This window comes from Chelonia mydas, chromosome 4, assembly GCF_015237465.2.
Source record: "Chelonia mydas isolate rCheMyd1 chromosome 4, rCheMyd1.pri.v2, whole genome shotgun sequence".
Taxonomy (NCBI): domain Eukaryota; kingdom Metazoa; phylum Chordata; order Testudines; family Cheloniidae; genus Chelonia; species Chelonia mydas.
This window is the reverse complement of record NC_057852.1, coordinates 80,904,278-80,929,013: the sequence shown is the minus strand read 5'-3', so window position 1 is coordinate 80,929,013 and position 24,736 is coordinate 80,904,278. Positions and strand designations below refer to the sequence as shown.

Sequence of the window (24,736 nt, the reverse complement as noted above, 5' to 3'; positions counted from 1 at the left end):
TCAAGAAAGGGATAGATAATAAGACAGAAAATATCATATTGCCACTATATAAATCCATGGTACTGCCACACCTTGAATACTGCGTGCAGATGTGGTTGCCCCATCTCAAAAAAGATATATTGGAATTGGAAAAGGTTCAGAAAAGGGCAACAAAAATTATTAGGGGGATAGAACGGCTTCCGTATGAGGAGAGATTAATAAGACTGGGATTTTTCAGCTTGGAAAAGAGGCGACTAAGGGGGGATATGATAGAGGTCTATAAAATCATGAGTGGTATAGAAAAAGTAAATAAGGAAGTATTATTTACTCCTTCTCATAATACAAGAACAGGGGGTCACCAAATGAAATTAATAGATAGCAGATTTAAAACAAACACAAAAAAGTATTTTTTCATGCAACGCACTGTCAACCTCTGGAACTCATTGCCAGATGGTGTTGTGAAGGCCAATACTGTAATGGGGGTTCAAAGGGAGCTAGATAGATTCATGGAAGATAGGTCCATCAATGGCTATTAGGATGGGCAGGAATGGTGTCCTTAGCCTCTGTTTGCCAGAAGCTGGGATTGGGTGACAGGGCATGAATCTCTTGATGATAACCTGTTTGTTCATTCCCTTTGGGGCACCTGCCATTAGCCACTGTCAGAGGACAGGATACTGGTCTTGATGGACCTTTGGTCTGACCCAGTATGGCCGTTCTTATGTTCTTACGACAGTGGTCTGATAGCCATTCCTCTGCATGGGGCTACACATTCGAGCAAGTGATCTAATTGGCTTAATATCTAGATGTTACTGTGACCTGTTAATTTAATTCACAATGATTCAATCAACACTGCATTTGGCACCCATACTCTAGCTAGATCCTGACCCTGACTGTTTGTACCACCACTTCACTGGCCTCTAGGATTTGCTGTTTGAATTCATCCCCTAACATGAGACATCGATATGCCAGGTAAAACATTCTGACTGTGTCCCTGAATTTACAGAAAATTGCTTACAAGTCCAGTGACAAGATATCACTGATTCAGTTTAAAAAGCTGACAACTGAATTATAAAAATGCACTTTAAGAATTTCTCCCTTGTTCTTTAAAAAAACCAAACAAACCAAAACCTTCAAGTTATGTCTTGGCTATGGGGAAGCAAGAAGTCTCACAGCTATTTCTCTCATGAATCGTAATCAATCATTTGAAAACTAACAAACCGCAAGTGTCAAAATCAAATAATAAATATTCAGCTTCTGAGTCAACAGCTCCTGAGATAGAGATGGTTTTTTTTTTTTGTCTTTTCTTTTTCTGCTCAGGTGTATTTGGTACATGGTGTATATAGTTATCATCATTATATGCAGGATCGAATAGATGATAATGGCTGGGGATGTGCGTACCGGTCTCTGCAGACTATCTGTTCATGGTTCAAGCATCAGGGTTACACAGAGAAATCTATACCTACACACAAGGAGATTCAACAGGTACAGGACAAAGAAACAGACTGCATTTCATGTGTATTTACTGTATTCCTCTTGAAAAATCAGTTAATGCTATAGAACTAATTAAAAGTACTATTCCATTGATTTTAACATGCTCTGTGGAATAAACTCTTTTTTTTAAAAAAAAAAAAAATCTAATTTAATCCGTTCATAGTTACTATTCACATTTATCTGTAAGACTTCTGAAGTATCACTTCTAGAACATTTTGTTGTAATGGATTCTGTTTCCAGTTATGTACATTAAATGACTGATGTTAAAATAGTTTCCCCTTTCTTCAAAAGAGTTTCATAAAATAAGATTTTTATTATAAGTTCTTTTCGTTGGTAGTCTCTTGGAATCTCAAATCATAACACAGACAAAATACACACTCACAATGTTTACCAAATGTGAGAGATTTGGGGGCCCACTCCAATTCCAAGCTGGATCAGGTCCCAGATTAATAAGGACTGATTTATTCCTTTCTTATTTGGCAGATGTTGTGTGTGCATGAGCGTGAGGGTATTTTTCTCTTTGGAATGTTCCAGAAATTAACATTCTCTTCTTTGTGAGAGGTGTGCATGTGTGTCTTATATGTTTAGTTATGTTAGTACATTGGAGAAACAATGCATGTTTGGTTAGCTCATTCTGTACATCAGCAGAAACTCTCAACTTTAGTGTCTTGTGAAAATAGTGTTTGGGGTTATATTTATTTATTTAACAAATTTGACAGCATCGCGATTTTGAAAGTGTTTAGACTGTACAATAATACTTAGCACTTATACTGGGCTTTCGATCTGAATCTTTATCAGATTATAAAAAGTAGACGGTAGCTAAAATGTTGACTGTTAACCCACTTGAGAATGAAATTGATTCAGTTCAGATGGCAGAAATAAAATCAAGACATACATAATTTTCAGTATTTTATGTATAGAAATAGAATTTGAATAAAGTTAGACAGTGAATGTAAAATAAAAAATCTGAAGAGTTGTAGATTAAATATACAGTTAAGATTTTAAAATCAAATTGTAATGGGCAATATGCACAGAATTTCTAATATATTATATATCAGAGGAGTAGCCGTGTTAGTCTGGATCTGTAAAAGTGACAAAGAGTCCTTTGGCACCTTATCGACTAACAGACATATTGGAGCATAAGCTTTCGTGGATGAATATCCACTTCGTCAGATGCATGTAGTGGAAATTCCAGAGGCAGGTATAAATATGCAAGCAAGAATCAGGCTAGGGATAACGAGGTTAGTTCAATCAGGGAGGATGAGGCCCTCTTCTAGTAGTTCAGGTGTGAACACCAAGGAAGGAGAAACTGCAAATACCCTCCAAACAGATATAAGCATGTTGAAGGGGGTTCCAGGAAGTGTGTTAAATGTAAACAAGAAGTTAGATCCAATATATAACTAGTATTTGTGTGAAATATTTGCCGGTAGCGCTATTCTAATTTTTCAAAATTTAATAAAATAGTAGTATTTCTTCAAGCTACATTTAGTGACATTTATTTCCCAGCTGGTGTTTGAGAAAAGAAAATGTTTCCAACATGGACAGAAAAAATGTTACCATTTTTAAACAGGATCTTTTGTTTCATTTAATATTCAATCATACCTGTATTCAGTAAATGTGTGCCTGCTTTTGACAAGTTAGGTTCCAGAAATATTATACTATATGTGAATTAAGTGGATATTATAGGTAGAAACTGTAAAAATGTCCATTACATACTGTTTCTTTTTTTCTTTATGGGATGTGTGTTACAAAGGCACTAGTTGATGTTGGAGACAAACCAGCTGCATTTGTTGGATCGCGGCAGTGGATTGGCTCTATTGAGGTACAACTTGTATTGAACCAGTTATTAGGAATAACTTCAAAAATACTGTTTGTCAGGTAAGAATGAATATTTGTTAATTTTGTGTCTCCGTGATTAATTCTTTATTGGGGGAAAGTGTTGTGGTGAAGAATGGATCACTTAAGAGACTATTAGTAGTAATAGGATATTAACCCCAATCCTGCAAGGACCTTCTGCTGGTGGCCCCTGCACCCAGCCCCACTGAAGTAAGGCACAGGCACAGGGGATCTGTCTGTGCAGAGCTCTTTGCAGGATTGGGTCTAGGTTTTGTTTATAAATTGTATAGTCAATTGCTTGACCGTACTTTGGTTCGTTACGAGAGATACTCAAGAGATCAAATAACCAGTGTCAGTCAGGTTTATTAATATGGTACAGGAAAAAGGTTCGATACGATACCAGTCTCTGAAGAGCAGTCCCATGCAGCAATGTTACATTCACCTTAGGCTAAGGGGGTGCTCTCCAAAGCTATGCCCCTAAAGTCATCCTTTTGGACCCTACATGTTTACCAGAGAAGGATACCATATATGTCATTTAGTCAGTCAGCTTTTTGCCTTGTTTGTTCTGGTACCATGGTGTGTCCAATGTCTTCCAGGTTATGATGCAGTCTTATCTTTTTTTGAGAGCATTCCAGGTACTAAGGGGGAGGAAGGCACTTAATGGACTTGTGTGGGCAGCTCTTTTCCTGTTTTTACAAAGAAATAATCATCGGTCCTGATACTTTAGAGTTTTCCTGTCTATTCAATCCAAGGCTTATGTCAGCTAATGCAAGCTATTATGGGATACTTAGCATAAGTGTTCAGGATTATAACAAAGGTGCAGGCCAATCTAGGCTATATGGTTGCTATAGTAATACTTAATATGTATAGTTAAATGTTTAAAATATATGTATTGCCGGTGGTTATAATCAGCATAATGAATATGTTTGGTAGCCAGTGTATGTTAGTCAACAGTTCGTAATAACTGCAAATTGGTTAGTGGCATGTGCAAAGGGAGTTGGCAGCCTGAGTTCAATGCCCAGGGTATAGGTGCTCATGCACCAAATGGATTCCACTGCACATGTGCAGAGAAATAAGTGAAGGGAGCTGAAAGCCAGCTATGACTCACAAGGCCTGAGTGGCTCAAGAAGGAATATTGCTGGCATTGAACCTGAGCACTGCCCAGGCTCTGTGAGTTTAAGTCCAACTCTAAGCAGAAATCTGAAATAAAAAGGAGGCATGTTGCTAGAGTCTGACCCTGGCAAGGGTTTTTTGTTTTGGGGAAGTATAATCTGATTTCAGCAGAATATTCAGAAGTCTCTGAAACTATTTTTGAAAAGAAAATAAATACACATGCAAATGCTCACTGGTAAGGGATGGTGATTGGGGTGGAAGAGTAGGTGGGAATCAGGGGAGAGGGGTTTTGGGTTCAGCAAGAAGGGGGCAATTATGGCGATGGGAATAATTGAGGATATGTGGGTAGGAGAGGGTTTGGGGTCAGGTGAGGGGGAGCAGTGGGGGCTACATGGAGCATGAGGGGAGGAGTGGGAGACTGGGAAGGGAGACATGGGACTGTGTGATGTGGCACTTGCAGAGAATTGGGGCAGAGGATCCTGCCAGCCCCACATCCCCTCCCATATGTATGCCCGATCAGGGGCTACCTCTCTTGGCGGAGTCTGAGCTTCTCTCTATCTTTGTGTTTGCCAGGATCTGTGGGGCCCACGGACCATGGGACTGGTTGATTTTGGGCAAGTCAGTTCCCCGCTCTGTGCCTCAGTTTACCATCTGTAAAATGGGGATAATGATGTAAAGTTCTTTGCATCTACTGGTGAAAAACACTGTATAAAAGCTAGGTCTGTTGATTATTACCAGCCATAGTAGCACATCAACTACAAACATAGGTGAAAACTATCACTGCCTAAATGAACATTAACTCCTACCAACAAACGTTTCTCTTTCGATTAAAAAATTTAGGAAATTAAATGACAAATACTTCATTAACACAGAGTTATGGTTGCCCAGTTATAGCTTGTGCCCTTCCAAAACGTCAAGTTTAGCAAAACTCAAACTTCTGAAAACCAGGGAATGCAGAGTTAAGGTAAATGTCCAAGCCTTAACTCGGCCCCCCTGGACTCGGCAAGAACCACCAGGCAACCTTAACTCCTTGTTAACAAAGTTTTTTGCTATTAAATAAGAATGTAGATTTCTCTCTTGTTGAGAGAACCCTGGGGCTGTTTAGTTGAGGTTCTTAAATCTTTTTCCATAAACCTCCAGTTTGAAGCCACCATGAAGCTGTTATCATGGTATCTTTCTTTTCACTGAGAGGCACAGCTCCCAATAGGCATCCTTCAGTGACACTGCCTGAATTGGATAGAACTTATCATACTCTTCTCTCTAAATTGTATTGGGTGGTTGCACCAGCTTGTGTGAGCACAAATGTTAAGTTTACTCCAGTGTGGTTTTCCTGTATTATAAAACTCCTAGTCCTGTTACAGTGTTATTCAGGGTGGAGGGGGTGTAATAAAATATATTTTTTAAAATTCTCATTATATAGCATAGGAATTACAAATGTATATGGCTAAATAGTGAAAGAGATAAATAGGAAATTAAACCTAATAAAGAGGATAATCTAATGTTGTGTTTCTTATACAGCCAGGGTTCTGAGCTAGCTTCTCAGGGAAGAGAACTTGCTAATCATTTCAAGACTGAAGGAACTCCAGTTATGATTGGTAAGCCTTTCACTCTTGAAAAATGCCAATGAATGTTTGTTGGTCACTTCTGTCGAGGTTTATTTTCATATACACTACTTAGTGAGTGTATACAGAGGAAATTCTAGGTATCCAGAACAACCTGAACATAAAAATGGCCATACTGGTCCATTGGTCCATCTAGACCAGTATCCTGTCTTCCAACAGTGATCAGTGCCAGATGCTTCAAAGGGTATGAATAGAACAGGACAGTTATTGCGTGATTCATCTCCTGTCGTCCAGTCCCAGCATCTAGCAGTCAGAGGTTAGGGACACCGAGTGCATGGGACAGCATCCCTAGCCATTGACGGACCTATCCTCCATGAACTTATCTGATTCTTTTTTTTAACCCAGTTATACTTTTGGCCTTCACAACATCCCCTGGCAATAAGTTCCAAAGGTTGACTGCACTGTATAAAGAAGTACTTCCTTTTGTTTGTTTTAAACCTGCTGTTCATTAATTTCATCAGGTGACCCCTGGTTCTTGTGTTATATGAAGGGGTAAATAACACTTCCATATGTACAGTAGACCCTCAGAGTTATGAACACCTTGGGAATGGAGGTTGTTCATCACTCTGAAATGTTCATAACTGAACAAAATGTTATGGTTGTTCTTTCAAAAGTTTACAACTGAACATTGACTTAATACATCTTTGAAATTTTACTATGCAGAAGAAAAATGTTCTTTTAACTATCTTAATTTAAATGAAACAAGCACAAAGACAGTTTCCTTACTTTGTCAATTTTTTTTAAACTTTCCCTTTATTTTTTTAGTAGTTTATGTATAACACAGTATTGAACTGTATTTGCTTTATTTATTTATTTATTTTTGTCTCTGCTACTGCCTGATTGCATGCTTCTGGTTCCAAATGAGATGTGTGACTGACCGATCAGTTTGTAACTGGTGTTCGTCACAATGAGGTTCTACTGTACTTTCTCCGCACTATTCATGATTTTATAGACCTCTATCATATCCCCTCTTAGTCATCTCTTTTCCAAGCTGAAAAGTCCCAGTCTTTTTAATTTCTCCTTATACGGAAGCTGTTCCATACCCTTAATCATTTTTGTTGCCTTTCTCTGTACCTTTTCCATTTCTAATATATGTTTACTAAGATGGGGAGACCAGTATTCAAGGTGTGGTTGTACCCTGGATTTATATAGTGGCATTTGTGACAGGGTCGGGCCGGATGGCTACAGGAGAGTAATAGAAGGCAGATATTTTAGCCCCAGGTTAAGTAGGTCCCTTTTCCCTGGGTAAGGTAGCAGGGAAGGTTCCAGAACAATCAGGAACCTTCTGGAGACTACTGTGACAGACAGGCTGATTAGAACACCTGCAGCCGATCAAGAAGCTGCTAGAATCAATTAAGGCAGGCTAATCAGGGCACCTGGGTTTAAAAAGGAGCTTACTTCTGTTTGTGGTGCGCGTGTAAGGAGCTGGGAGCAAGAGGCGCTGGGAGGTGAGAGTGAGAATGCATACTGTTGGAGGACTGAGGAGTACAAGCATTATCAGACACCAGGAGGAAGGTCCTATGGTGAGGATAAAGAAGGTTTTGGCAGGAGGCCATGGGGAAGTAGCCCAGGGAGTTGTAGCTGTCGCACAGCTGTTCCAGGAGGCACTCTAGACAGCTGCATTCCACAGGGCCCTGGGCTGGAACCCGGAGTAGAGGGCGGCCCCGGGTTCCCCCCAAACCTTCCAGCTCCTGGTCAGACACAGTAGGAGTTGACCTGGACTCTGGGTTCACAAAAACGGTTAAACTGAGGGCTGCCGTGAAGCTCCAAGGTGAGCAAATCTGCCAGTAAGCGCAAGACCCACCAAGATAGAGGAGGAACTTTGTCACACATTATATTTATTGTCTTCTTCTCTATCCCTTTCCTATTGGTTCCTAACATTCTGTTAGCTTTTTTGACTGCCACTGCACATTGAGCAGATGTTTTCAGAGAACTACTGTATCCACAATGACCCCAAGATCTCTTTTTAAGTGGTAACCGCTAATTTAGACCCCATCATTCTGTATGTATAGTTGGGATTATGTTTTCCAATATGCATTAGTTTGCATTTATCAGCATTGAATTTCATCTATGATTTTGTTGCCCTGTCACCCAGTTTTGTGAGATTCTTTTGTAACTCTTCGTAGCCAGCTGTGGACTTAACTGTCTTGATTTATTTTGTATCATCTGCAGACTTTGCTACCTCAGTGTTTACCCCTTTTTCCAGATAATTTATAAATATGTTGAAAAGCACTGCTTCCTGTACAGATCCCTGGAGGACCCTACTATTTACCTCTCTCTGTTCTGAAAACTGACCAATTATTCCTACCCTTTTTGTTTCCTGTCTTTTAACCAGTCACTGATCCATAAGAGGACCTTCCCTCTTATTCCATGACTGCTTACTTTGCTTAAGAGCCTTTGGTGAGGGACTTTGTCAAAGGCTTTTTGAAAGTCCAAGAACAGTATATTCACTGGATCACCCTTGTCCACATGCTTGCTGACATCCTCAAAGAATTCTAATAGATTGGTGAGACATGATTTTCCTTTACAAAAGCCCTGTTGACTCTTATCCAACAAATCATGTTCATCTGTGTGTCTGAGAATTCTTTTCTTTACTATAGTTTCAACCAGTTTGCCTGGTATTGAAGTTAGGCTTACAGGCCTGTAGTTGCCAGGATTGCCTCTGGAGCCTTTTTTAAAAATTGGCAACACATTAGCTATCCTCCAGTCATCTGGTAAATAAGCTGATTTATGTGATAGGTTACGTGCCACAGTTAGTAGTTCTGCTATTTCATATTTGAGTTTTTTCAGAACTCTTGGGTGAGTACCATCTTGTTCTGGAGACTTATTACCATTTAATTTATCAATTTGTTCTGAAACCTCTATCGACACCTCAGTCTGGCACTGTTCCTCAATTCCTCAAAAAGAATGGCTCAGGTGTGGGAATCTCCCTCACAGTCTCTGCAGCGAGGGAGATTGCAAGATTAACCAAGTTCAGATACACACCTCAGTATTGTCTTTTATCTGCTCTAAGGTGAAGGACCATAAAAAGCTGATTTGGCTGGTATCTTTTCATGGTGATCTAGGTCCCCAAACTTAGTATAGCGCAGGCTGGCTGAGGTCAGTCTGAATGATGTTCTCTAAATTCAAGAGACTAACAAATAGGTTTTGAAGTTTCCATTCCAGGGTTGGTGAGCCAGCTACTCTGATTTTACAAAATAGTCTGCTCCCCGCACTAGCAACACTATTAGAGAATTATTTTGTATTACTCAGCAGTAACTCCCTTGAGCATTAAAGAGCAGCATTTTTATTGGCTTTAATTCCATAGCAAAAATTTCTTTCCTAAAACCAGATGAAATATTTTAATAATTTAAAATGTTGGTAACACAGGTAAGGAAATTTGGGTTTTAAGAACATTTGAATTTTTACTGATACTGTTCTGAAGGGGAATGGTGCTTTGAAAAAGTAGAGAAAAACATTTTTTAAAAATCAGCCTTAATATAAATATCTTATTTTCATTTTAATCATATTCCCCGTCCTAACATATTTATGGACAAGGATTTATAATGTCATCCAGATCTGTCTGAACTCTGGGTAATATTGACCACCCCATCATAAGGTAGAGGTAGAAAAAATTATAACAAAATTTATTTCTTCAACTCCCTAGAAGAGGGTCATTTCTGGCTGACAGATAAAGTTGCCTGTTTCTTAGCAGGCAGAAACTTCTTTATATGCTTTTTAACTCTTCTTTTTGCTTTGATTTTTGGCATTTACCTTCTTCTCACCCTTTCTGACCTGACAGAATATGGCAGTGCTTTGTCATTAAGAAGTTCCTTTGGTATTTTAATCTTTCTTTCCCTGCTCCATCTAGAACTGTCCATAAGTGCTACCCACTAATCAGCAGCAAGTAGAAATTGCTCTGTAAATTTACAATCTTCAGTCTTGGGTCTCTGTGTTTTTTTCAGAAGCTTCAGTGTAAAAGCTTTTCACAAGGACCCCAGCCTCAGGAATCTCAGATACGTTCAATGCATGTGACCCATTGTAATCTGCATCTCCCAGCCCATATCAGTTCATTTGTCTTGTGAAAACTAATATCCCATCTGCCTACATTTTCCTTTGATTCTTGTGTGGCTTTACCAGTCCTGGCGTGAGCCCTTCTGAGGGAACCTAATTTCTGCTTGTAAAACCCCCGCCACCATTATGAATTCTTCTCTGGGGGGTTAGTTTTACTGTGCTGAATTCCAGAAATCCCAAGGAATTTCCATCTGGATGTGCAGTGTGCTTGGCATTGTTAGTGGAAGCACCAAAGGCCCCGCCTGCCTTAACTTCAAGGACCCTAAATAAAACAATTTTTGAAAGTTCGGTCATTTCCCCTCCCCCATACTGATATCCCCACCCTTTCTTGTGGGTCTTCTCCCCTTTTATACTCCCTTTTGTGGAGTTTCTGTGGCCCCACAACACTGAACCATCAGAGCTGTATTCTATGGAAGTGGACTATCAGGTTCCTCTCAAGGTAACCAGTTGCTGAAGAGATGATTACATGTAGAGCTGAGGCCAACTCAGCAAGAGGTCCCCTCCTATTGTTGCAGTTTGGAGTAAGAAAAGCCAGAAACCATTCTTCCTGCACCTAATCTTCATTGAGCTAGTGAGTGGGAAACAGCAGACATCCTGGCTCAGAAATTCAGCTCCTTCCCAAGTCCTCAGAGAACCTATGGAAAAAGTGATGGTTAGATGGGTTCTGAAACTTACCTCCTCTAAACTACATCTGTCTAGTGATTTTCATCCTGTATGGAGATACTAAGAAAAAAAGCTCATGACTTCCAAAGCTTCTGTGGCAAGATTGTTGAGAGAATTAATTAAGGAAAGCTACCAAGCTAAAAGTGGTGCCTCTCCACCAGGTGTCTTGGACCATTCTGGCAGTGTGCTGGATCGTGTACCTTTGACCAGATAGGGAGGTACCTCCCCATTGAGATTATGCAAGGCCACCTAAACATCCTTTCTTGCTATTATAGGGAGATCTTGAGGCATTTACTGTGGCGGTTCAATGACAAGACGGAACACAGCTTTTTGCAAGCAAGCGAGCTGGTCTGCTAACAGGCTTCTGCCTGTCAGCTTTCCACCTTCCCCTTTATTCTTTCTCTCCCCCGCGCATTACATTCTCCAACAGATAAAAGGAATACACTGGCTTTGTTTAACATTCTTATTTACCAATTTCTATCTACCGCATTCCTTGCTCTCGAGCCTTGAGCCCAGTCCTGGGAGGCTTCCCACGGTTCATGTCATCTGGGCGAGATTCCAAGGTTCATGCCCTTGAGAGAAGCTGTGTGTGCACAGCTCCTACACAACACTCTGGGTGTGCCCTGAATGTTGCCAAGCGCATGAACCTTGTATGAATCCTACAATTTACAGATGCCATCTTTGAAGGAGGTATGCTGCAATCAGGAAGATTTTTCAAGGGTTACCATGGCAAGTGGTTCTCAGTACTCACTCTAATGTATTTGATTTTGAAATTCTTAATGTCCAGAATGACCTGGGGCATGTAATAGAAAAGAAATACTTACATATTATTTGGTTTCTTCTAGTCCCTCCTTAACTCAGTCTAGTCACCCCGCTTGTAGCCTAACTGTGTTGGAGAGGTGAGAAACAGACAACTGGTATTTACCTTTATGGATTTTTACACCTAATCCTTATAGTTTTAACATTTTAGACTTATGTGTGTTAACCTTAGTATCTAGTAACAAAACACTGTTGTGCTCTGGTTATACATACTATATCCCTTCTTTTTCTCCTCTTTTGATTTATTGCTCACAAATTAACAATTATATTTTTTTTGATTTAGTCTTTTTATTTTTGGGAAGTTTCTTAGACTGGGGTCCTCTTCTAGAACTGACCATTTCTATATAGACTGGACATAACTGGTGTATTCAATATGTTTGTGTCTTCAGCTGGTGGGGTGGGATCATAATACTGCTGAATTGGGAGAGAGACTGAGATCAAATTGTTAAGTAAAATTATTTATTTGTCCTTATTTTGGCTATCATATTCCATGAAGGATCTCACACGATGCAGTTACCCTACTATTTTTCATAGCCTAGAGAATGAAACTTCACTCATAGATCTGTCGGCTAATAGAAAGTATTAACGTATGTATGTGTGCAAAAATAAGTCTGTCCAACTGTACAAAGCCTTAGAAGGAGCATATATTTTCTCCAATCCAGGTGGAGGCGTTCTGGCTCACACAATACTAGGAGTGGCATGGAATGAGGTTACAGGACACATAAAATTTCTGATTCTAGACCCACATTACACTGGTGCAGAAGATCTGCATGTTATCTTGGAAAAGGTGAGATTTTTAACTTCATTTAATTTCTACTTATGACATTAATAAATGGTTATATGGCATGACCAGTGTTGGAGAGATAGCACTGTAATTATTTTTTACTTGCATAATTTTAATTTCTCTTAAAAGTAGTCTTTTTTACAAACATGTAGATTTGGGAATAAACTTCTTTCAGCCCTTTAGGGGATAGGGTCAGTTTATATATAATTCAGCCCTACTGAGTTTGCTCAGTCTCTGGACTGAAGGAGGACACTATCACTGAAAGGAAAATGCTGATTCCACCTGGTGGCCAGCCCAGAGGCCAGGTGAATGTACCAGTACAGCATACGCTTACATCTGGCCTGTAGAGCTTAATGACTCTGAAGAGGTGCAGTGTCTGGGAGAACATACTTTTTTTTTTTTTTTTACAGTAAGAAGGAATGCACTTTACTTGCCTCGGGACTGAATATCCCTGATGCCACCACCTTGTGTCTAGAACAGAGTCTCTTATATCTGGTTATATACATGTTAATATAAAAATTTGAGAGAGTTTCCCTGAAATTAGGTAAATATCTTTTATAGTGATATAGACAAAGGGTATCAGCGTCCCTTTAAAAGGAATACATGCAAATTTTGGGGATACATTTGGGCTGTGTCTAGTCTTCATAGTTTGGAAGATAAACCATGCAATTCCATCTTCCTGAATCTGCAGATAGATGGCTCCAGTTCCTCTGCCGTTGCTCACAGTAAAGCTAAGCAGTAGCAGAGTGTAATTAATAAGGCTTGTCAGGTTCCGTTTATCCTATAGGCAGATATGAAATTGAGGACAATGAATTGTATCAGTTTCATTATGCCAGCTACTCCAGAAAAGTCAGCAGCAGGAGGGATAGAAATTTGAACTATTCAGAGAGGAGGGATATCTTATAATAAAAAATGGTGAGGCTCTAGGAATGGCAGAGTTGGAGAATAACAGATACCATGGCAGCAGTAGGCTCTGAGATTGGGAAGAAAGAACTCCTTCTTAACAGCCAGGCAGGAGGAAGGCAGCTTCAGATTTATCACACCTACTAAACTGGGGCTGATTTTGAATGGTGGGAAAGCACTTTGGTATGAATTCCATCCAGCATGCTCTCCTTTCCCAGTAGCTGAGGTTGGATACTGTCCTTGAACTATTCTGGTAGCTCCCTTTACTTTTGCATCTGCCTCAAATTAGTATGGTAGGTTTCTGGTAATTTTTCAAGTCCTGAGACTGGTCTAGTCATATCAATAGAACTCCACAGTTAATTGAAACTTCACACACTCTTAATTTGTTAATTTCTAAATATAAATCCTGAAGAAATTTACAAATGCACTCAACTTTAAGCACCTGACCAGTCTCACTGATTTGAATAAAACTATTGCTGTAATAAATATAATACATGCATAAATGTTTGCAGAATTGGGATCTAAGTTCAGATGCTGTGAAGTTCCAAGACCACGCCAAGTGTATGCACTATTTTGTAAAAAGTAGACTTCACACTGTATTTTTATAATTGAAAATAATTGATGTGATTAAAAATAGTATATGATATGACCTTACTACCTTCAAAACATAAGGCAGAAGATAATGTTGCTATTAGACTTCAATTTTAACAGCATGGTAGTTTCTAGCTGTTTTGAGTCAAAAAATGGAGCCTGTTCTGTTCAGTATATGCATAATGAAAACAACAAAAACTGTAATGTATGACAGCACTCACGGACCAAATCTGCTAAACACAACTGTTTTAGAAATGGCTTTATTTTGCTTTTTCCTGTACAGGGTTGGTGTGGATGGAAGGGCCCAGACTTTTGGAGCAAAGATGCTTACTACAACCTCTGCCTACCTCAGCGACCAAAAACTATTTAAATTCCAATTGCAAAAAATCATGTTAATCCAGAATTTAAGACTTGGTACAGACAGAGCTGTCTTATTTAAAATAAAATGCATAAGCTTTAGAAAAATTTTAATTATTTTCAATTTAAACGGTGTTTTGTCAGTCAAAAGTAGCTGAAATAAAAATGCTAGTTGAATTCTTTACACTGCAATTTAAGTATAAAATATCTTTTTAAATAAAAAACATCAAAAATGGAAGAAGAGTAAATCACATTCAACTGCATTCTTGTATAGACAAGTTTAATTAAAGGAGTTTACCTTAATCTAATATTTTTAATGTTTTTTGCTTTCTGAAGGCTCCTGAAGTGCTTTACAAATTTAGGGACTGGTCCTTTAACATTTACTCATGTAAGCAGCTCTTGCTCATAAAAGTAAAGACAGCTCTTGTAAGTAAGATGTGCAGAATCCTTAGTGCTCCTTAGAGCCCGCTCTGTAGTGAAGTGTGATAACCATTTGACAGCAGCCAGTAATATCACACAACAACTTGATAGGCAGGGAATGCCACTTAACGAAATGTTAATCTCCTACAGCACTTTGGAGCCAGAGAGAAGCACTGTATGTGCTAAGTATCAACTTTGTTTTGCTATTTACCTGAGAAGAGACTGCCCTATTATACATAGTCTACAATTGAACACACACAGAGCTGTATGAATACAAGTATTCTAGAAAAATGTCTTCTTCAAGAAGCAAAAGTAACCAAGGTTTCCTCCTCCTCAGAAGGAAACAGCAGAACATCAAATATTGGGTTGCTTAGTTCATAGACCAATAATGTTGTTTTTGCAGACTTCAGATTCTTTTCAGGGTTACAGGTTTTCCCACCTGCAGTCTAAGACGTAATATCTGTTCAAAACAAAAGAGCTTACTTTACAAAATAGAAGTATACATCTCGATTTATCAAAACACTTGGCTATAGTATAGCATAGCTGTTTAATGCATCCCTCTCGCTTACTACCTAAAACATAGGTAGTTGTATTTAAATTTTAAAAAAACGTTTTGTGCATTTAATTGAATTTGAAATTTCCATCCAAGTAGAGATTGACACAAATCACAAGGAAAAAATTAATCGAGTAAGTAGTTAAGGTTTATGCTTACTTAAATTAATGTGTATAAATATAGCATACTCTCCTGGTTAGCAAAAAGACTATATTTACTTGCAAATCAACATGTTTTAAGGGGTTACCAACCAATAAGAATAAACTTTTCTTGAGGAAAATAACTAAAAAGAATAAAAGCCATTATTTAAATCAAGCTTTCCTCGTTGATTTAATAATGATTAAAATCAGTGATTTAAATAGCTTTGATTTAAATCAATCCACCCTGACCCAATGCACAAAAGTAATTTGACCCTTTATTAGAACATACATATGTCGTGACAGCATGTTCTTCTATGCAACATTAATATTCTGACTGAATAGCAGCCTTACCACATAGGTATATGTGGATGCATCTGAAGGGCCTTGCCTCACCACCACTACGTATCTACTGACAAATTCAGGTAATGTACTTAAATACTAAAAGTCTGAGATTTTGGTTTAAAAATATTCTGATATGTATTAAACCAGTCCTAGCTAAGTGTCTAATTTGTAGTGTAAGCTGTCATAAACTACATACCATCTTATCTCCTCCTCTTTCTGTTTGCGGGTCCCATAATTCCACATGCTCGTTTCTTTCCAGCTGAAGCCTCTCTTGGCAAACCACAATTGTCCTTAAGTGAATAGCTAGGTTGTTCTCTTAGCTTCATATTTTGAGTATGTTTAACAGTTGTGAGGAACTTGGCACATTCCAGAAATCCAAAAGCCCATGCAAGATCTTCTGCTGTTTGTCCATCATTATTGCACAAACTGAAACACAAAAGTTAACACACAATTAATTTCAAATTGTCACTATGTAAGATGAAAAGGAGTACTTGTGGCACCTTAGAGACTAACAAATTTATTTGAGCATAAGCTTTTGTGAGCTACAGCTCACTTCATCGGATGCATTCAGTAGCTGTAGTTCACGAAAGCTTATGCTCTAATAAATTTGTTAGTCTCTAAGGTGCCACAAGTACTCCTTTTCTTTTTGTGAATACAGACTAACACGGCTGCTACTCTGAAACCTGTCATTATGTAAGATAAGGCAGTCATCCTAATTCTTCAGTAAATATTTTTATTTCAAGTGCACCAATATTTGAAACAGAGAAATAAGCTACCAAAAAAATCAAGAACAAAGAAATTGTCTCAAGTATAAGACGTAAGAACAGTATAACCAATAGATGAAATGGAAAGCTCCTCCAACCAAGGAGCTATGACAGTGAGATCCTCTTAGCTGTTGTGGTAAAGAGGTTTTTCTCTAAACCAAAACTAAAAGACAATGGTATAGTTGTACAGCACGTGGACTATCATGATAAATACTTGTAATGGCTGCACCACATTTTTACGCTTTTAAAAAAAATATGCACGTGCACGCACACACTGCATTCCGACTACCACAATATAGTTTGAACAGGAAACAAAGTTCTGCATTAGCATACATTTCTTGTTAATGTATGTTAAGATTATAGTTTGAACAGGAAACAAAGTTCTGCATTAGCATACATTTCTTGTTAATGTATGTTAAGATTATAGTGGAATAAGTTAAATGAATAACTTCTTTGAGGGTTAATATTTGAATTAGTTAAATGTAGTTTTTGACTTACTCTATTCTGGCATCACTGGCAACGAGTAGAGCAAGACACTCCAAGCTCCCAACTTTAGCTGCCTTATGAATAGGAGCTTCTCCATGGCAATCCTAAAAATATAAAACAGAATTTCACCCTTAGTATATCATAATCACTTAATAAAGTGGCAGGGAGAGATTAACCAGTTTGAGCACCATCACAAACATCAGAACTCTAGAGGACACAATTTTGATGACAAGTCAGAAAGGTGGGTCAGAAAAGTATATATCCAGTTAAATACAAATAATATGCTATTAAGTATTTTTAGAATATTCTTTATTCATGTAACAAGCTGTTAGAAGATTACATACAAAATCTGTATCTCCTCGAACAGCTTTTATACAAAATGTGTACTCAAAGCTAGTTGGGAATTTTTCAATATCAGAAAATGCCATTTAATCGAAACCAAAACTGTTCACAAAACAGGTTTGGATTTAACAAATCTCCTCGAAGTTTAGAACCTAACAAAATGTTTTTGTTTGACACTTTCAAAATGAAAATTCCTGTTTTTCCAATTCAAAATTACTTTTCCTGTAGAAATTTAAGCTAATTAAACTAAAAAAAGAAGCTGTAAAGGTCAAATCAAAATAAAATGTTTTGAAGTTATCAAAACACTGACCTGATTTTGGTCTGTGAAAATTTGAGATTGACTTTTCATCATGATCTGAGAGAGGAAAACAAATTTGAACACTTGAAAATATTTGAGGGACGTGAAAACAGTTTCTGACCCACCTCTGCTACATATCCACATTCATTCACAAATCAACACAGGAGGATCTTCCAGCAAAACACAGAGGTAGGAAGTAACAGGGCACCATTCATAGCGAAGTGCAGAGATACAAGCAAATCACCAAAATTTCTGCTATTGAGATAAGTGTGACTCCGTAACAGACCTTGATATAGATTGGAAGGAGATTATGTGAACGTTCCCAAGACCCTAACAGGAAAAAGGGGATACTAAAGTTCTCTCCCATGTGCAGATCAGGAGACAAAGAAAGTTTCAGATTTGATAGGGGTCCTATATATCTACAAAACAATCGGAACACACAATAACCAGAATGAATTTTAAAGTACATTTTACATGAGGAAGAGTCTATTTTGAAAGTGTTTACAACTGATTTTGATTGAGGACTGGGGAAGAGATGTTTCATACAAAGGACACCTGTTTTCATGTAATAAATTGTTTGTATATATGAGATGCAACAAATAATCACAGGCAACTAGTCTGTATAGCTCATCAAATCTGTGACAACTAACGATTTACATAAACAATATACCTTTCATACAAATAACATGCCTCATTTAAATAAGGCAGTAAAAAGAAACAAAGAGGCATTACTTGTACCTGTTGGTTCAGATTAGCTCCTGTTTGCAGTTGCCATAGTAGGAAAAAAGCTTGTCCTCCACAAGCAGCCAAGTGAGCTGGGGACTGACCAAAGGCATCTGCAGGTGCATTCACCCCAGCCCCCGCCTCAAGCAGGAGGCTCAAGCCGTCAGGCTACGGGAGGGGGAAACAAGTGTTTTAAAAATACATTTAGCTTCACGTTATTCTTAGACCTGAAAGATAAATTATACAGTAGCAGAAAAATCTGAAGGTATCCCCCCACCTTCCCCTTCACAGAGAACCAACAGTCATCTAATGTTTATGTCCCTTTATCATAGGCTTTTCAACTTGAAAGAACCAGGCTTTTAGCTTTAAACTCTGGCAAAATCCTACTGACATCAGTGGGATTTGGGTTTAGCCAATAGTGGTAAAACTACATTTAAAACAACTCAACCCCTGGACTTCTAACAACGCACAGAAACAACCGTGCAAACTCCTCAGCCTCACCTCTGAGCTGCAATCCAGCATCATCCACATTGTCTCTTTTCGGCAGAGGACTGTTTACTCCCAATGTTCTGGGACTGCTGCTGCGGGGCGGCGAATGGAGAAGCCCAGCCCGCCTGTCCCCGATTCTGTCTAGTGCATGTAGCACAAGTCAGACACCGTGCAAGCTCTAAAAGCGAACCTCCAGCCTGAACTCCCCTCCCTCTCTGCTGAAAACCGGCTCCTGCACGTACACAAACAGGAGCACATGCAGTTCAACCCGCCCCCTTGTGCGGTGATTGGCTCCTTCTGATGTTTTCTCCAGCCGTCCTGGGCGGGCTCCCCTTGCACGTGTTTCAGTGTACAGCACAACGGAAGGCGGGGCAGCCCAGGGCCTGTGGTAGGTGGGGCGGCCATGGAGCATAGTGCAGCTAGGCACGTATCACACACATTCACACACGCAGACCCACACCCCTGTGCTTTTTGCTGCAGCCGCAGGAGAGGAAGGAAGAAAAACAATTCCTCTAGACTAATTATTGGTCTCTCTATGAAGCTATAGATAGCTAGACATATGCTTCTCCATGCACGTATGCGGGAGCATGAAACAAAGCCTCCCCGTGAGAAGATTCTTTCAAAACTCCTGCTGTCACACTCATCCAGAAGTGAATGGTTTTAAGCAAGACCCACACTTCTCTTATTTATTACCCAACTAATGTATTTTGAAAATGTGCGTGCGAGTTTAGAGCTTGCAAATGGAATAGGTGCATAACTAGCTACAGCTGTGCAAGCTGGCCCATGCTGACCTACCAATGCTCTCAGCTCTGATGTGGAGAGACCACCTCTCCAGGCCTGAATTAGGGGAAAACTAATATGATCCATCATTTTCAACCAACAGAAACCAGGCTATTAACAAGATCATCTTATTTTCCCATTCAAGGACTGTCTCTAGGAAGAAGAGGGTAGTTGTCTGAGGGCCCAGTCCGTCACTGGACTCTGTTGATATTGCCAACAATTATGGCAAAGTTATTACCAACTTGAGCTGGGTTTGTACTGATGACCTATAGAAAGGACTGTGTTCCAATACTTAATGGCAAACTCATTTCTATTAAAAATAAATCTAGCAAAAATATAACTTTTATTTTCAAATCCTCAGTTGCTAAACCATTGAGGTTCATATGTTGTCACAAGCCAAATAGACAAAATCAAATTATATATAGACCTGTTTCCACTGAAATAGAACAGAGATAGCTACAACTGTATTCAGAAGTAGTTGTTATCAAGCACAATTGCTTGACAACCATTTTCAAACATGGAGGTAGTTAGCATTCTCTGAGCAATTCCAGGGTCTTGTTGTTTTAAACGAATCATACTTCAAGAAACCATGCTACAGACTTCTCCAGTCATAGGCCTCTTTTAGCACAGTTTTGTAACACAGCCATGTCAAAATGTTTAGTATAGACAAAGTACTTACTAGGTTCATGCTTTAAAGTAACTTCCTGTCTTGTCTACACTATAAAATCAACTGAGGCAGGAGACTGAATTACATGGCAGTTTCCCTTCAGGGGACTGGACTAGATGACCTCTGAAGGTCCTTTCCAGTCCAATGATTCTATGGTATTTAAAATACAGTCTTACAGTACAGACTGAACTGAACTCTGTTTTAACCATGTCTCCAATTTGTAATATAGCCTGGAACTTTTCCCACCTTAAAATGTTAAAATGAATTCTGTTTCCTTAGCAAGCTTTTTTTGACTCCATGACACATGCATTCTTGTTTGTTATGGAAGTTACTCCTGACTACTAGCATCATTTTTAAAAAATAAAGATCATCGTATCATTTGTTTTGGAAAAACAAAACTGAATGGACTTGGAAAACAGATTTAGAAAGAAAAGTGAAATCTGATCCCTGCAAACCTTAACAGTATTCCTTTAACAGAAGTTTAGTTTTACAAGACCAGTGCATTTATTTTTAATAAATAATCTCTCTCATTTTCCCCTTCCTATGTAGAAAATTAACTCACATATTGAAATAAACAGAAGCTATGCAAAATAGGTGGAATATATATGTATAACAAGCTGCAGCGCTCCAGATACACATGTAATATACCGAGTGTAACATTGCACTCCATATGTTTTATGGAAATATGCTTATGAGTGTAAATATAATGTAACTGGAATATGCTTTATGCAAAAAGTCTCTTGTAAGTATCATTACAAATCTTATAATCTACTGAGTGTGTTCATCCTATTTGCATGAATGTGTCATTCTTGTATCTGAAGCTAGAAATATGAAGTATTACTCTGAAGTCCTACTATAACAATGCAAACAAAGTGTGGGCCATTAATGGTGGCTTGGAATCTTGATGGCTCCCATTAACTAGGACAATTGGTTGTAAATGGCTCTGTTTACTTGTAAGCCTTCCTGTATATGTGGGTGCCAGCGACCGACGGGGTAATGAAGTCTCACAGGACATGTGACATTCTGGAATCCATCTTAAACATGCAAAAAGAAAAGGAGTACTTGTGGCACCTTAGAAACTAACCAATTTATTTGAGCATGAGCTTTCGTGAGCTACAGCTCACTTCAAACCTATCTTAAACATGGTGCTTTTCCATTTAGAAGCAAGGGTGGGAACCCAGAGAGAGAAAAAGGTTTCCTGCCTTGTGTCAAAGATATTTGTTCTGTCTGTTATTACTTGGAACCACTTAAATCCTACTTTTTATACTTAATAAAATCACTTGTTTATTAATTAATCCAGAGTAAGTGATTAATACCTGAGGGAGCAAACAGGTGAGCATCTCTCTCTATCAGTGTTATAGAGAGCGGATAATTTATTAGTTTACCTTGTATAAGCTTTATACAGAGTAAAATGGATTTATTTGGGGGTTGGATCCCATTGGGAACTGGGTGTCTGGGTGCTGGAGATAGGTGACTTGCTGAGCAGTTTTTAGTTAAAGTCTGCACTTTTGAGGGTGTGGACCAGACCTGGGTCTGTGTTGCAGCAGACTAGCGTGTCTGGCTCAACAAGGCAGGGTTCTGGAGTCCCAAGCTGGCAGTGGAAAACGGGCTCAGAGTTAATTCTAGTACACCAGGTGACAGCCTCAATGGGGTCTCTGTGACCGAACCCATCACGTTAGTTAGTGCATTTAGTTCAGTGTGTGACCATTTTTGCTTCTCTCATTTCAGACTGAAATAAACACATCTGTGCAACTACTGGATTCAGTCTTTTATTCCCACACACAAAACCAAGCAAATTCAGTCCAAAAAACACTTATGATTTCAAATGCACAGGTACCAGAAAATTCAAAATTATGGTTTCCACAGCAATCATAACAACTATACTGCAGATGTTTAATTTACTTCTGGATATAAGGCTAAATAGGGCCTTGATCACCCCACATTTTAAGGCCCCCAATACATCTGCATTGCCCTACAGGTTCTGGCTTCAAGCCAAACCTCACCGAAAATGTCTCACCCTCCCAGACTGGACACTTGCACAACAGATTCTCCCACTGAGTCCTGCCAGCCACTCAGGATTGATTTATCTTCCTCTTACCTACAAATTGAAAAGGAGTACTTGTGGCACCTTAGAGACTAACCAATTTATTTGAGCATAAGCTTTCGTGAGCTCACGAAAGCTTATGCTCAAATAAATTGGTTAGTCTCTAAGGTGCCACAAGTACTCCTTTTCTTTTTGCGAATACAGACTAACACGGCTGTTACTCTGAAACCTTACCTACAAATTCTTGATCTTCCTGCCAAGCCCAGCCCACCCCAGTAGGCACCAGGTTTGCATCGATCAGCTGTACTCCTCCCAGTTACTGATATTTCTTTGATTGTAAACCATGGATATCAAGGTTCTATCTTAATCCACTCCGACATAAAGTCTAGCACTATATACAATAATACAAAATGCCTCACAATTAATTACAAGCCCAAGTTACAGCTGCTGTGGAAACTTACTTTTTAAAAATTCTTATTCATTGAAAATTTCAACTATAATACTGTATTAACATATTTTGCATATGTATAAAGAAATGAAACTAAGCATAAGAAATAGTATAAGATATGTTGTTCAGTTTTATCTTATACCCCCACATACCTTCAACTACCCAAGAAGTGTAGGAATCCAGTATACCTGCCTTTCTTGAAGTGGTTTGTTGCTTTTGCAGAATGTTCTTTACATTCCATTTGTCAAATGAAATAATTTTTAAAAAATGTCTTTAATGTGATATTTTAAAAAACTCCTCTGACAAAATCTTAAATTTTCAAGTATGGTTAGACATATTGGACCATATTCTTCCTTGGAGTAACTCTACCAAAATTAATGGAGATGAATTTTTACGAGTTTGTTGGAGCCTAAAATCTGTTGGAGCTACTGAAAAACAAAGTTTATAGCCCTCCACATATATCTGAAAGCATTCCTCTTATATTTCTATTGATAGCTGCTTTCTCCATTGCTATGGAAACAGATTGCACTACCAAAAATGGAATGAGGAGCTTTCAAACATCACTTGAAAAAAAAAAGAGGACAAAATGCGAGTTTTGAAACTGTGATTATTTTAAAAGCACTTGTAATACTGTCTGGAGTGGTTCACGACCGTGAATCCCAACTTCAGGGCAGACTGTCAAAAGCACCCCAAACTGGGTGTATATTCTATAATTAGATTTCACCAGTAACAAAAGTGAATTCCTGGATCACTGTAGCAGTCTTTACCATTGAGTCACTTATACCAAAAATCACAAAATATTTGGATTGCTCTCATACCCCAGAGGCTAGTAGTCACTTATCCCAGATCAATTTGTACCTTAGATCTCACAACAAAGACAATGCTGGTAGCCAATCCTATAGTAAACTAAATAAGGATTTATTAACTCGGAAAAAGAAATCAGAGAGTTATGTACAGTTTAAAGCAGGCAACATATATGCACAAATGAGTTCAGTCTATGGTTCCAAAAGGTGACAGAGATACAGTGATCTGTCAACACTGAATGTCTTTTAGGGCTAATCCCAGGTTGACCCTGGGGATCTCTGCTTTTGTTTTTAGTGTCAGCCCTTGTCAGAGTTCAAACAGCAAAGAGATGAAAAATCTTTTCCTTCACTATTTTTATTTGCTTCTTCCAGCATTCAGACCAATGGGATGAGGCCTTCTTACTTCATGGGTGATGGGCAATTAACAAAGCTTTTATCCTACAATGGCCCACTTAATTTTGATAGCCCTCCTGGATGGGTAGAGCACGAACCACTCTTCTCATCTGAGTTCACAAGTTCTGAGCAGGCATTTTAACAATTAACAAACAAACTTATATTTTACCTTGTGGCATGGAATACAGACATTACAAATAAGATTAATGCATGCAGCAACTTACAGGCATTTTATACTGTCTGAACACTAAACACATCCTTGCAAGTCTAACGCCCATTTTGAACAATATTAACATTTAGGTGACCTGGTCTGCTTTCCCGCTATGAATTTGTCAGTGAGAGCATTCACCTGACACCTACAGACTTGGCAAGAGCTGGCACCTGGTTTGCCAGCATGACAGCACCTTTGCCACATTTTGCTAATATGATGTTGAGTCCTACAGAATGGGAGTGACAGGCAGAAGCTAGCTGCAGAAATGCAAAAATTCTTATAAATTTAAATGGTTATGGGCATGAGCACCCACTGAGAAAAATTAGCGGATGCTTAGCACCCACCGGCAGCCAAGGTCCCCACTCTCCCCCCAGCGCCTCTCCCCTGCTGGCAGCCCCGCTAATCACTCCTCCCTCTCCCTCCCTGTGCCTCCTGCCCACCATGAGCAGCTGTTTCGTGACATGCAGGTCGCCTCTGGGAGGCAGAGGGAGGAGCGGGAACGGGGCATGCTCAGGGACGGAAAGAGGTGGGGAAGGGGCGGAGCGGGGGTGGGAAGAGACGGGGTAGGGACTTGGGGGAAGGGGTGGAGCAGGGGTAGGGCCTGGGTCTGGCGGGGGGGAAG

General features: G+C 39.1%; 2 protein-coding genes across 16 annotated transcripts in view; one reads left to right on the top strand and one right to left on the bottom strand.

Annotated features, from left to right (window-relative positions):
- Window positions 1-15,499, top strand: part of UFSP2 (UFM1 specific peptidase 2) — a 29,775-nt gene extending 14,276 nt beyond the window's left edge. For 6 of the 14 annotated variants that reach the window (XM_043546089.1, XM_043546092.1, XM_037897648.2 and 3 more), the window contains 5 exons: window positions 1,297-1,461; window positions 3,224-3,348; window positions 5,938-6,014; window positions 12,239-12,363; window positions 14,138-14,234. In XM_043546089.1, coding sequence (XP_043402024.1) covers window positions 1,297-1,461; window positions 3,224-3,348; window positions 5,938-6,014; window positions 12,239-12,363; window positions 14,138-14,224 — 579 coding nt within the window. In that variant the 3' untranslated portion in view covers window positions 14,225-14,234. Of the gene's footprint in view, window positions 1-1,296; window positions 1,462-3,223; window positions 3,349-5,937; window positions 6,015-12,238; window positions 12,364-12,770; window positions 12,905-14,137 lie in introns of all 14 variants that reach the window. The other 8 variants (XM_043546091.1, XM_043546090.1, XM_043546088.1 and 5 more) reach the window with 3 other exon arrangements.
- On the bottom strand, window positions 10,144-19,398 carry ANKRD37 (ankyrin repeat domain 37). 2 transcript variants are annotated; one of them, XM_043546100.1, is made up of 5 exons: window positions 18,781-19,047; window positions 18,295-18,447; window positions 16,929-17,020; window positions 15,863-16,092; window positions 10,144-10,729 (listed from the first exon to the last, which is right to left on the bottom strand). In XM_043546100.1, exons 1-4 carry the CDS (start codon window positions 18,808-18,810, stop codon window positions 15,867-15,869), a joined length of 501 nt encoding a protein of 166 aa, XP_043402035.1. In that variant the 5' UTR covers window positions 18,811-19,047; the 3' UTR covers window positions 10,144-10,729; window positions 15,863-15,866. The 2 variants fall into 2 exon arrangements, with proteins under 2 accessions (XP_043402035.1, XP_007063712.1); XM_007063650.4 differs by lacking the exon at window positions 10,144-10,729 and adding an exon at window positions 14,305-15,091 and having other exon boundaries at window positions 18,781-19,398.
- Between the last annotated feature and the right edge of the window lie 5,338 nt (window positions 19,399-24,736).

What these genes read in the sequence shown, in the direction of transcription:
- ANKRD37 (XM_007063650.4), bottom strand. Translation starts at nt 18,810, where the DNA reads ATGTGGATGATGCTGGATTGCAGCTCAGAG. An exon ending in GAGCTAATCTGAACCAACAG is followed by an intron (nt 17,021 to 18,294) that starts GTACAAGTAATG and finishes TTATATTTTTAG; the next exon opens with GATTGCCATGGAGAAGCTCC. An exon ending in GCCAGTGATGCCAGAATAGA is followed by an intron (nt 16,093 to 16,928) that starts GTAAGTCAAAAA and finishes TTTGTGTTTCAG; the next exon opens with TTTGTGCAATAATGATGGAC.